Source organism: Carica papaya, chromosome 2 (genome assembly GCF_054855325.1).
Source record: "Carica papaya isolate Zhongbai chromosome 2, ASM5485532v1, whole genome shotgun sequence".
Classification (NCBI taxonomy): Eukaryota; Viridiplantae; Streptophyta; class Magnoliopsida; order Brassicales; family Caricaceae; genus Carica; species Carica papaya.
Genome location: NC_142310.1, coordinates 8,983,138 through 8,996,823, shown reverse-complemented (window position 1 = coordinate 8,996,823; position 13,686 = coordinate 8,983,138). Strand labels below are relative to the sequence as shown.

Below are 13,686 nucleotides of genomic sequence, written 5' to 3'. Positions count from 1 at the left end.
TCAATGGCAACACATAGGATACCATTGTACTTGCAGTCCATCTTCTAATTAAATTTATCAAAAATGACACATTTTGTCAATACAAATCTTTTAGTGATGAAAAATATATTAATATATCAGATTTATCAAGAATGACACGCTTTGTCAAAATAAATTTCTTAATAATGAAAATTATATTAATATATGTCAATAAAATTCAGTTGAAATTAAACTGACTTAATTAGTGATTTGACTAATTTTTTAATTATAGATTATATTAATGTTGCAATTATATTAACTAAAAATTCCATTTAAGTCAAACGATTTGAATTATAAATTTTACTAATTTTTTAACTGATAAATGCTTGTGTAAATTTGTATTACATATACTAAAATTAAGCATCTCTAATTAAAAATTCTACTAGTTGTTTCTAAAAGATTGGAAGACTCAATTATATTTTATTAATAATAGTGAATATTTATATAAAAGTGTCATAATAAAAAATAGAAAAATATAGATTTACTATTTTCCTAAAATACAGAAATGATCATAATAGAGTTTACTTAAAATAGTACAATTATTATAATAATCCTTTCCTAAAATACTATAATTATCATAATGAAATCACATTCCTTATCACTCCGTAAGTTGAGCAGGGTTAGCCAACACCGTCAACTTGTCACGCAACCAAGGAAAACGGTGTTTAGCTAAGGGTTTGGTAAAAACATCAGCTAGTTGATCATGAGAACTGATGTGTTTAACTTGTAACAACTTGTTCTTCACTTGATCGCAAACAAAGTGAAATCCAATCTCCACATGCTTAGTGTAATGATAAAACACTGGATTAGCAGTTAGATAAGTGGCACTCAAATTATCACACCATAGAATAGGAGCAACGTGAAGTGGTAGGCCAATCTCATGCAACAACAAACGAAGCCATGTGATCCAGAAGTTGCTGTTGCAAGAGTTTTATATTTGACTTTAGTAGAGGAGCGAGATACAGAGCATTGCTTGTGAGAGACGAAGATATTAAGTTGGAACCCAAATAAATTACAAAACCAGTAGTAGACTTCCGATCATCAACTGAACCTCCCCAATTTGCATCATTATATCCATGTAATAGAAAATTTGACTATTTACTGAAGAAAAGTCTATGATCTGTAGTGTCGCGAAGATACCATAAAATTCTTTAACAACATTCCAATGAACATCAGATGGACAATATAACGGCCCCAGAAATTAAAAAAAAATGTATATATTTATTCTAAGTGCGGAAGCGAAATAAAATAGATTATGATTAACATCCCTTACACAATAATCAAAACGTATTAAAGATATGAAAGAATAAAGTAACTAAAGGAAATATTATAAATGAATACTATAAGGAAAACTAATAAATCTTTAGGCTTCTACTCGCCGTCTTCCTGTGGAACGGGCTCGAGAACAAAGTCCTCCTGATATGAAATGGTTAAGTAAGGAATGAGCTACACTAACCCAGTAAGGATGTCACACTATCTCACTGTCACAGAAGTAAAGGTTGGTAGAAAATAGAAACGACCAATAGAGCATAAATTATAACAAATTCATTTATCAATAATAAAACCTTTTACTGTCCACTTACCTCGGTGAGATTCGTGAAAAAAAACTTATGAAAACAATAACATTATAAACATCATAAGATCATGCAAACTCGGGTGCGGCGGTGCTCTCGGGTGCGGCGGCTCCTCCGTCGTGAGTCGCGTTTTGATGTTTGGCTCCGATTAACCTGTAGAGAAAAGAACGATGATCACAGTGGTATAAAATTTGCATCAAACGGAGGCCGGGAAGGGCCTCATCGAAGGCAAAAACAGAGGAGGGGCGCGGCGGCGCCGCTGGGCTTCGGCTGGGTTTTCTGGCCGTTTGGCCGGTGATTTGGCTTTGGTTTGGCCATAGGCGGACTCAACATCAAAAAACGAGCAAGGAGGAGAAAATCTACCTCGATCGACGGTCGGAAACTTCCCCGGTGCGGCGGCAGGTGGCGGTGGCCGGCTCTTCCGACGTCTGGTTCTTCTTCTCCGGCGAGTCACTGGCGGCTAGGGTTTTTGTGGTCAGGTGTGGGTGGGGTTATTTATACCCTTTGGCTTTTAATCTCAACCGTCTATCAAGATTAAGTCTGGGCTGTTTGATCGCGATTTAATTGGGATTAAATCTGGGCCGTTCATCGCGATGCAATCTGGGTCGTCCGTGCCTGATTGAATCTGAGCCGTCCGTGCGCGTGAATCTGCGCCGTCCATGCGCACGTTTGATATGGACCGTCCGTGCGCGCGGGAACGGATCTGGGCCGTCCTATCGCGCGCACGTGGATCGCCCATGTGGCCCGTTCCCTGATCAACGCTGCCTTGCCATGCGGCGGGTCCTGGTTGGCCGGGGCTGCTGACCGGGCCGCTGATGTGGCTGCTGAGGTGGGTGCTGACATGGTGCAATTTTTCTAAATTGCGTTTTGACCCTCGGTTTCCGATTTTCTTTTCAAAAACACCCACATAATCCAAATTTTCATCCCTTTTTTCCAAAATCAATTTCAATTAAATCTTAAAAATATTTTTACCCAATTTTATCATTATTATTATTTTTATTTTCATGAAATTAGATTAAATTAAATCAAATTAAATTAATTAAAAATAAAAAAAATCAAATAATAACAAAATAAAATGAAAAAAATAATAACACTTGGGGTGTTACATATTCAGCCAATTTCGAAATTCCGGCGTGGTGGCTCTGCCGCGCTCCGGTGCGGCGCCGCTACTTGCGGTGTAGATCCACCTCGGGTTGGTCGTTTTCAGCCGAATTCGGCCAAACTTGCATTGGTTCCTATGATAAAACACACGTAAGGCCCTTGGTGGGCCGAAAAAACTCAAAAAACTGAGACTTATCAGCAGTGGAGCCCTCGGGTGCGGTGGCGCCTCCGGTGCGAGTCACGATTTGATATTTTGCTCTGGTCAACCTGTAAAGAAAAGGACGGTGGTCACAGTGGTATAAAAATTACATCTAACAGAAATCAGGAAGGGCCTCATCGGAGGCAAAAATCGAGAAAATCCACGGTGGCGCTGCTGGGCTTCGGCGGTATTTTTCGGCCAATTGGCCGGTTGTTTGGCTCTAATTTGGCCACAGGGGGTTTCAACATCGAAATCCAAGCCAAGGGAAGAAATTTTACCTCGTTTGGCGGCCGGAAAGTGCCCCGGTGCGGCAGTGGGTGACGGTGGTTGGTTCCTCCGGTGACTGGGCTGTCTTCTCCGGCGAGGGCTTTGGCGGTTAGGGTTTGGGGTTGGGTGTAGATGAGATTATTTATAACCCTCTCCTTTTAATCTGAGCCGTCCATCACGATTTAATCTGGGCTGTCCGATCGCGATTAAATTGGAAACGAATTTGGGCCGTCCATCGCAATGCGATCTGGGTTGTCCGTGCGTGATTTAATCTGTGCCGTCCGCATGCGTGCAATCTGGGCCGTCCGTGCGCGCGGAAACGGATCTCAGCCATCCAATCGCTCGCACGCGGATCGCCCACGTGGCCCGTTCCGCGTGGCCTTCTCGCGTCAGCGTCTCTGCCACGCGGCTTGTCCTGGTTGGCTGGAGCTGCTGATCGGGTTGCTGACGTGGCTGCTGATGTGGCGTAATTTTTTTAAATTACTTTTTGACTCCCTGTTTTCAATTTTCTTTTCAAAAATACCCCCAGAATCCGAATTTTCACCCATTTTTTTAAAAATTATTTTCAATTAAACCCCAAAAATAATTTTACACATTTTTATCATTATTATTATTTTTATTTTCCATTAAATTAAATTAAACTAAATTAAAATATTTATATTATTACTTAAATAAATAAATAAAAGAAAAAAAATAAAAATAAAAATAAAATTATAATAATTCCAATAATAATAATAAAAATAAAAATAAATTTTTTTTTGGATGTTACAGACAATGCATAAATTGAGAGACTTTGTTAATGGTAAAAGCAATATCAGGATGAGTGAAAGTCAAATACTGCAGGCCACCTACAATACTCCTAAATAGTGTTATGTCATGAAAAACCTTTCAATCTCGAGCACTAAGTTTATCTGAAATAGCCACTGGAATACTGATAGGATTGCAAGTAGACATCTTTGCCGGTGCAAGCAAATCTTTAATGTATTTACGTTAACTAAGCATTAAGCCATTTGGCTTCTAATTTGCCTCAATACCAAGAAAATAGGAGAGTTGGCCGAGATCCCGTTGTGCAAATTACTTGTGAAAATAGGCAATCAACTGTTGAATAAGAATATCATTTGAACCAATAACAAAAATGTCATCAACATATACTAAACAAAAAATATAATCAGCTCTACGAGAGTAATAAAAAAGAGATGGATTAATCTTAGACCTAGAGAAGCCAAATTGACATAGAGTATCTGTGAGCCTTTTGGTCAACATCCTGGGTGCCTGTTTTAAGCCATAAAGAGACCGTTTGAGCAAACAAAGATGATCTTTTCGTTGTCGATCTACAAAACCTAGAGGTTGAGACATATAAATTTCTTCTTCTAAGAACTCATGCAAAAAAACATTACAAATATCAATCTGAGTAACTTTCCATCCTCGAGAGACAATAATGAAAAAAAAAAGCATAATTTTAGCAGGCTTAATAACCGGACTAAAGGTGTCTATAAAATCAATGTCAGGATGCTGAGTGTACCCTTAGGCAACTAAGCGGGTTTTATACCACTCAACAGAACCATCAGGGTTTTATTTGGTTCTAAAAATCCGTATACACCCAACAATATTCTATTTTGGATAGGAGGAACTAATTGCCATGTATCATTTTCCTGATACGTATTAGCAGTTGCCATGTAGACATCACTATTAACGATTTGGCTTTAAGTGAAAAACATGGTGCATCTAGGGTTTTGATTCTGATACTATAAAAGATTGGAAGACTCAATTATATTTCATTAACAATAGTGAATATTTATACAAGAGTGTTATAGTAGAAAATAGGAAAATATAAATCTATTGTTTTCCTAAAATATAGAAATTATCATAATAGAGTTGACCTAAAATACTGCGATTATCATAATAGTATTTTTCTAGAATATTGCAATCATCATAATAGTATTTTTCTAAAATACTGCAATTATCATAATAGAGCTACATTCCTTATCAGTCTTATTAGAAATTTGTCAAATTTGTTTACTGTAACAATTAATTTTATACTCAAAAATAAAAAACTGCATAATTAACAAAGACCCATGTTATAATTGTCTAAACCCGAAAATTCTATTAAAATAATTATCTAATTGAAAATCTTACTAATTATTTAATTAAAAATCATAATAAATATTAAAATAATATTTATTGAAAATTCTACTAAAATTAAAAACTTTTAACTAAAATTTTCTGACTTTTAATTAAGAAGTATATTGAAATTAAAATGTCAATTAAGAAATATAGTAATAACATTCTAATTAAAATTCCTACTAAAATTAAAATCATTTAATTAAAAATTATATTAAATGTTGCAATTCTTCCAATAAAAAACCTACAGAAATTAAAATTATACTTGTTTAATTAAAAAATTTATTCAAAGTAAAGGTGTCTAATTAAAAATTATACTAATAAAAGTTCATTTATTTTAAAACTAATATAATTAAAAAAAATCCTAATAAATGTGTAATTAAAAATTTATTGTAATTAAAATGCCACACTTAAAAAGACATGTGATACACTTCTATCAAAATTAAAAATTTATTGAAATAAAAAACTCTGTTATCTTTTTAACAGAAAATTGTACTAAAATAAAATTGCTTGATTAAAAATTGTTTTGCCTAAAAAAAAAAAAAGAATCATGTATTGTATTTTTATTAATTGTATAATTAAAAAATTAAAAATTATAGTAACTATGTAATTACAATTTTATCAAATTGATTATTATAATTAATTATATGATCTCTCTCCAGCACAAATTATATATCTAATTAAGCAGAATTTTTCAGCGGTGAAGATTTTTTTTTTTTTTAATAAAAAAGTTAAAATCTGAAAGGAGAAAAAGAAAAGAAAAAAGAGAAGGGAAAATAGGTGAGCCAAATTGACAAAGGATTCCCACGAAAAAAAAAGAAAATTTTGAATAAATAAAATATAAGTAAATGCAATCCCGGACGTATAAACCCGGTTTAGCCTTAATAAGAATGTCCAGCTAATATAAGGACCAGGTTGCCGGTTTTCAAATCGACCGGAGTTTCTTTATCGAATTTCCTCATTTACAAAAAGCACGAACCGTATCCTCGTCTTCCTCGATTGTCTGCTATCCTCTTCCTACCCAAATTTTCTCTGGAATCGATCTGCGGTTTTCTCTTGATTTTCTTGTATAATCTTCAAATCCATCATTAATTTTTTTCAATTATATCTCTTTTATTTCAATCTGTGCCTTTTCCGAACGTGGCCGTTGATTTTCGAGATCTCCGGGGCTAGGGTTTCGATCTCCTCGATCGAGCCATCTAATCTACCGATCATTCTTTGATTTCAATCGGACGTCAATTTCTGTTAATATTCCTCTATAATTAGGTCTTAATTTTGTACATAACTTCAGATCTGTCCTTGTTTTAGGGTTTCGAAATTTTCGATTCGTTTGACTTGTTAGACCTGTTAATCTTTAGAGGGCTTTGATTTCTTTCGTCTTTAAGAGGCTGATCATTGGATATTGAGGCGTTAATTTTGTGGTATTATTTGCGATTCGCAATCTAGGGTTAGGGTTTCGAAAATTTTTTAGGGTTTTGCTGTTTGGTCAAATTCGATTGGGGAAACCTTCATTGGCCCTTTCTAATTGGTTTTAATATCAAATTCAGTCTTCCTTGAATATCAATTGAGGCTTCTAGAGTCTTTAATTGATCTTTCATCTTGACCTCTTTCTGGTGAAGTCTCCTGTTGTTGAACCGTACGCATTTAGAGAGGTAATAGTTCTTGTTTTAAATTGTTGCAAATTTAATTATTATAGTAGTTCTAATTTCTCGCTTTATTTGGTTCCTTTTATTTTTAATTTGTAAATGCTGGTTGTGAATATTACCTTTTTTGGCTGGGCACCTATATGCAAATATAATTTCCTGCAAACTAGCAGTGTACCATCAGCATACGACTAGGCAACTGGCATATTCTATGTCGTATGAAGACAGTTGCATAATTCTTACTTCGAGATAAATGCTTCCTGTCTCCTGTAATGGCTAATACCGTCATAAATACACTTTGAGTCTTACTTTGGAATGTGCTTAAGATATTATAGGCTCCATTTGGTAGTGCCTTTAAAGTCGCAGTTTTTCAAGGCAGAATTTGGCAATACTTTTCTTCATTGCTCTTGCTTCAATAATAGCTTTCCCAGGAATAGTTGTTACATTTCTTTAGACTTGCCCCTTATTGTATTTTGACTTGTAAACACTGTTTCCCATAGGATGTTATTGGATATATATGTTATGTTTTTTCCTCATTTGTGTTTTCCTAGGATATAAATGTCCTGAATCTTTCTCTTTTGGGACTTTCCTCCTGAACTTTCACTTAGGTGCTCACTTCTTGTTTGTCATGCAGGTTGATAATGGGATTTAAGCGACCTTTTGACGATGAGGAATTTCAGGAGCTTCCTTTTAAGCATCCAAGACAGTTTAACTATCCTAATAAGCTAACCCAATTTGTGGAAGTTGTTCCCTTTAATAATGCCCTAACTAAACTGGGTATATCTGGTAAGATGTAGTCATTTTACTTGCATTTGATAATAGCTTACATGTTAAATAGTTAAATTTCCCAGTCCATGCTCTAATATTGGTTGGTATTGGTTTATGTGCTTAGATGAGGGTAATGGAACCTTTTATAAATCTCATGAACAAGAGGAATCAGAAGATGACACAATTGATGAGGACTCAAATGTTAAGACAGGTGCTCCCTTGTCATGGGTCACAGGCACTTCTGCTGAGGATGCTAAGACTGCAACTACAGATCAGTCATCTGCTTCCCAGGAACATTTTGAGTTTGATTTTCCTCGGAGGACTTTCCGTCCCTTTGAGGATGCTTATTCTTTGCTCATGGATCTCTCCCCTCGTAGAAAAATTCCTATTGGACCAAATCATCAAGCTACCATACCATTATTAGATAGTAGGCACACAAAGGAAGAGAACAAATTAGATGGTTCAGATGCATCTAACCTAACATGCACTGTTAATAATGAAGATGAAGTGAAGCTCATTTGGACATGTGTCATTCCAATGCCTGATTCCTCTTTATCTGGACTCAATGGTGATAATGTTGGAGAAGGAAGAAAGGATTGTGTCTGTGTTGATGCAGGCTCTGGGAGATGTGTGCGACAACATATCCTGGAGGCAAGAGAAACTTTAGTAAACACAATTGGATACGAAAAATTTGTGAATTTGGGCTTCTATGAGATGGGTGAAGAAGTTGCGCATAAATGGAGCGAGGAAGAAGAAGAACTTTTTCACGAGGTTGTTTACTCCAACCCCCTCTCATTAGGTCAAAATTTTTGGAAGCATTTAGCAGCAGCATTTCCTTCTCGAGACAAAAAGGAGCTTGTTAGCTATTACTTCAATGTCTTTATGGTGAAGAAGCGGGGTGCTCAGAATAGATGTAACTTGCTGGACATTGACAGTGATGATGATGAATGGCATGGAAGCCATGAAGGCTGTTTTGGAGTTCAGGTTCCAGAGGAGGATGAAGACTCTGCTATTGAGTCCCCTTTACATGAAATCATTAAGGCATGTCCAACATTTGAAGAAGATAATGACGGAGAAGAGGACAGTGATGATGATGGAGATGATGATGAAAACAACGGCGATGATGACGGTGACAGTGATGGTTGTGATGGTGATGTTGGTGATTATAGTGGAGGTGCTAGCAGTGCAGACTGTGCGACAGGTAATTCATCAGAATCAGGTCTTGTGAGGTTGTCTAATAATAGCGGGCTTGATCCTGCTATTCATTGTGCAGATAAGATATCAGGAAGTATTGAGGAGAATTTCAATGTTCAGGATGACTCGTGCATGTCATTTGCATTTGAACCCAATATTGTCAGTTCATGCGTTTCGGTTGATGTTGCTAGGCATGCTGTGCGTGAGAGCAGTGTAAAGACTGATATTAACCCATTTTCACGGAATAAGCTTGATGGATTCAATGATCTGGTAGGCCAGATGTATTTATTTGATCCCTGTGATGCTAAAGTTTGGGATGGCAGGTATGCAACCGGGCCGATAAAGGGTGTGGATTTTTTACCCACTTGCAATATCATTGAAGAGATATTTGGGCAGGATATTTGGGATAATAATAAGACAAGAAACGACTAAAAGCATCAAGTTTTTGCCTAATTTCTTGGGGCCAAGATGTGAAACCATCTTGGACTGGTCACAGGTTCGTCACTCAGGAAAATTTGTCCTTAGGAGATCTTGGCCTACCAAACTTTTTCCTTTTTCTCTGTAAATGCGTTTCGTTGAACGTAATGTTGAGCATGTCAAAGTGCTTACCAAGGAATCTTTGTGAATTGCACCATGTTCTCTCTCTCTCTCTCTTCTCTCTTCTCTCTCTCTCTCTCGTAACACAGCCATAAGGCTACTCTAGAAATCTTTCAATTGGAAAGTGAATAATTGACTGTTGTATAGCACAAGGAATTACTCTGGTGTAGATACTTCGAACTAGACTTTGATGTAAAGTGGAAAAAGGTTGACCCTGATTTATAAGTAATAAAGTGCAGATGAAACAAACTGTCGGACAGTTCTTACTCATATATCTATTTGATTGTTCCTCATAAGAAATTTGTAGGCCAGAGTTTGGGTTGCAAGCAGGCTGGGGAGCCCATAAAGCAATTTTTATTGATAAAATTATGTGTATATATTTATTAAAACTCAATTAACTGTTGACCAAGTGAAAAGCTATAAAAATTCACTGGGTTTTCATTTAATTATAAATTTATAATCTATCAAAGCATGTTAAACTAAAATTTTAAAGACAATTGCGTTGTGACTAAAACAAAGACCAACATAGTTACCTAATAATATATAAAAATATATATATAAACTGAGAAGTTTTGGTGTGAGTTCCTTTGGAAGGCAATAAGAGATCTAGAACAGGAGGACCCTTTTATAAAATAACGTGAGGCTAAGTTTTTTCTATTAACTTATATATATATATATATATATATATATACGTATAGCTTCATTGAAACTCGTGATTCTGAAAGGGAGAAAAAACATAAGCTCTGACACCAATGATTAATAATTAATAATTAATATATGTTTTTAGAATATATGTATTTTATAAATTATTTCATTCATATGCATCTAGATGTATATTACTACTAATTTTAGGAGCAATCAGATGCCCTAATGAAATAAATTTATGAGTTCTCCATTGTATGCCACCATTTTTAACTCAATAAGATTTTGTGGAATTCAGTAGGAATCTATAAATAAAATTCAGAAAATTTTTAAAATTTGCAGCTGAGTCAGATGAACTAAGTTGTTAATGTTTGTCTTTTATGAAGATTTTGAGAGCAGAGTATAGTCTATATATCTTTCTGTAGAATTGGCTGTTAGTGCAGTCTGGAGGAAATTTGTAATTTCTTTCAAAACAAATTTTTTGTCTCTTTATTTTAAATTATCATTTTATATTAAGTTATTTTTTAATATAAATTTTTATAAACATTAATTATAATACAATTTTTTAAGAAAATCTGACTTTAAAGCTTCTAACTTCTTATATATTCAACCTTTTCAGCTCAGAATTCAACCTCCTTATATTAAGTGGTTTTTATTTTGTGTTCATTTGATAATGACAAAAAGTATTCAACTCTTTTTTTTCCATTTTGTCTCAAGTGGGGGAGATTATACAAATGCTGCCAAACCCATAGTAATTTAATTAAAATACCGTAAGCAGGCAGTGATTTGTGAGACATTGAAAAATTCTCTTTGCCATGTGAACTGACAAACATTCCTATGAAATTACTTAATAACTGCACTGCAACAGAACAACAAATAATTTTCTTCCAATCCAAGCAGAGCAACAGAGCAGACACTGGATCGTTATAATAAAATAGAAAATTGATATTGAAATGATAATGATGTCTAGTGTTTTATTATATATTAAACCAAGTAACAAATCCAGTTATCCTACCACTTACCAAATGCAGAATCTTCTCTAAAGAAAAGGAGATTCAGACCCTACAGTATCAGGAAAAAAAAAAAGGACCAAGAGAAAAAAAAAAAAAAAAAGAAAAAAATAACGGAATCCCAATTCTAAAAGGAATATAATGTGTTGTAAGAAGACAAAGAATTTATAGGATGTCAGTCCTCCTTCAAAATCATTTCAACCTCAACCTGCTGCTCCGGATTATGCTTTGTTCTCTCTATGCCACAGCTGGCATGTCCTTCAGCCATGAATCCAGTGGCTTACCGATGGAGTACACAATGAATCCAATTTCCCTCAGCTTCTCAACATCCACAATATTCCTACCATCAAATACAAATGCAGGTTTTTGCATATTGTCGTAAATCTTCTGGAAATCAAGTTTCTTGAATTCATCCCACTCAGTCAGGATGCAAATCCCATGTGCATCCTTGGTTGCTGTGTAAGCATCCCAGACAACATTGATTTGCTTGATAGCAGTAGGGCTCAGCGGCTGCAGATGAACCGGATGGTCCCAGTCAAACTTTTTCATTGCAAGATCCCTTCGAATCTGATCTTCGGGAACCTGTGGATCATAAATGCTCAACTGAGCCTTATCTTGTAACAGCCCTTTACACACATCAATTGCTGGAGTCTCCCTAGTGTCACCAGTGTCCTTCTTGAAGGCAAACCCTAGGATGGCAATCTTTTTGGTCGAAACAGTGTTAAACATTGAGGAAACAATCCGATTAACAAAGCGAGTCTTTTGGTAGTCATTCACCTTAATAACCTGTTTCCAGTAATTTGCTACCTCTGGTAGGCCATTGCATTCACAAATATAGACCAAGTTCAAGATATCCTTCTGGAAGCATGATCCACCAAAGCCCACACTGGCGTTCAGGAACTTGGGTCCAATTCTCGAGTCCTTACCAATGGCATGCGACACTTGGGATACATCTGCCCCCGTTGCCTCACACAGGGCTGACATAGCATTAACAGAGGAGATCCTCTGTGCCAAGAAGGCATTGGCAGCAAGTTTTGAGAGCTCAGCAGACCAGAGATTGGTGCATAAAATGCGATCCACAGGGACCCAATGAGCATAAACATCTTTCAGGGTTTGAATCGCCTTGCATCCCTCGGGGGTCTCTCTTCCTCCAATGAGGACACGATCAGGATTAAAGAGGTCCTGAATTGCAGTTCCCTCGGCGAGGAATTCTGGGTTGGAGAGGATCTGAAAATTGATGCCTTTGCTATTGTGGGTCAGGATCTTTTCTATTGCCTCAGCTGTTTTGACTGGAACAGTTGACTTCTCAACCACAATTTTACTAGATTTTGATACATCAGCTATCATACGAGCAGCACTCTCCCAGTAAGTCAAATCAGCAGCTTTTCCAGCCCCAAGACCCTGGGTTTTTGTCGGTGTATTGACTGAAACAAAAACAATATCTGCCTCTGAAACATGTTTCTCTACATCACTGCTAAAGAAGAGGTTCCTTCCTCTGCATTCCTTCACCACATCATCAAGCCCTGGCTCGTAGATGGGGAGATGGTCGCTGTTCCAGGCATTGATCCTTGCCACGGAAATGTCAACAACAGCTACTTCAATCTCCGGGCACTTCAGAGCGATCACAGCCATAGTGGGGCCACCGACATACCCAGCCCCAATACAACAAATCTTCACCATTGTTAATAGCCTGAGATATAAATAGATCAAAATTGGATAAAGGAACTCACGATCGATACATGTTAAGATATATACCTATAAGCTAATAAACACCGGAAGAATTGATAATCCGATAACGACTAATTATGAACAAGAACGAGGAATACACCAAAAAATCAAAATGCCGACAAAATGATCGGTTAAATCTCACTGAAAATCCAAATTTTTGTAGTACAGATTCCGCATTAAATAAAGATCTGATGTTTTTATCCCCGTAATTTGATTTCAAATAAACTAATAGATTCTGAACGTAACAGAAAGCAAGATCAGATTCATAGATTGCACAACAGATAGCACAACGTGAAATCAAAGATCAATGAAATGGGATTAATGTAGGTTACGAAATTTTGCCTCGACCGAAAACCAGAATCCCGAAAAATCAAATTTAGCTCGTAGATCTGACAAGAAATTAATATAACCTATGCGCACAATGAGAGCCAAACGCACGAATCGCACGAAAAAAAGGAAAAAAGCAATTCAACCCAGTGAAGGAAAAACAAAGAAGAACATATGGAGAGGAAAACAGAAGAACAAAAATGCAAAATTGAATTACACATGAACCAGAAGAAACATACAAGAAATAATTGGATCAGTTACCTTTTGGTTGAGGGATGGAGAAAAAACCGAGAGATCTGGTGCAGAAGGAGGAGGAGATAGATGAAGACAAATAGTTTCTTCTGTCAAAAGATGACGGGATCTTAGACTCTTCCTCTCTTTATATATATACGCGCACGAAGATATATACACACCTAGAGATCTCACCCTTCGTATTTATATATTAAATTATGTTGAAAAGAACAGAAACGCTACATTCAACACGTTTTCATTTCCTT

At 36.1% G+C, this 13,686-nt stretch overlaps 2 protein-coding genes across 2 annotated transcripts; one reads left to right on the top strand and one right to left on the bottom strand.

Annotated features, from left to right (window-relative positions):
* Positions 1–6,214: 6,214 nt before the first annotated feature.
* On the top strand, positions 6,215–9,519 carry LOC110823978 (uncharacterized). Its single transcript, XM_088213198.1, has 3 exons — positions 6,215–6,932; positions 7,558–7,709; positions 7,816–9,519. Exons 2-3 carry the CDS (start codon positions 7,565–7,567, stop codon positions 9,315–9,317), a joined length of 1,647 nt encoding a protein of 548 aa, XP_088069324.1. The 5' UTR covers positions 6,215–6,932; positions 7,558–7,564; the 3' UTR covers positions 9,318–9,519.
* Positions 9,520–11,072: 1,553 nt separating this feature from the next.
* Positions 11,073–13,609, bottom strand: UGD1 (UDP-glucose dehydrogenase 1). Its single transcript, XM_088213197.1, has 2 exons — positions 13,451–13,609; positions 11,073–12,824 (listed from the first exon to the last, which is right to left on the bottom strand). The coding sequence occupies exon 2, from the start codon at positions 12,812–12,814 to the stop codon at positions 11,372–11,374; it is 1,443 nt and encodes a 480-aa protein (XP_088069323.1). The 5' UTR covers positions 12,815–12,824; positions 13,451–13,609; the 3' UTR covers positions 11,073–11,371.
* Between the last annotated feature and the right edge of the window lie 77 nt (positions 13,610–13,686).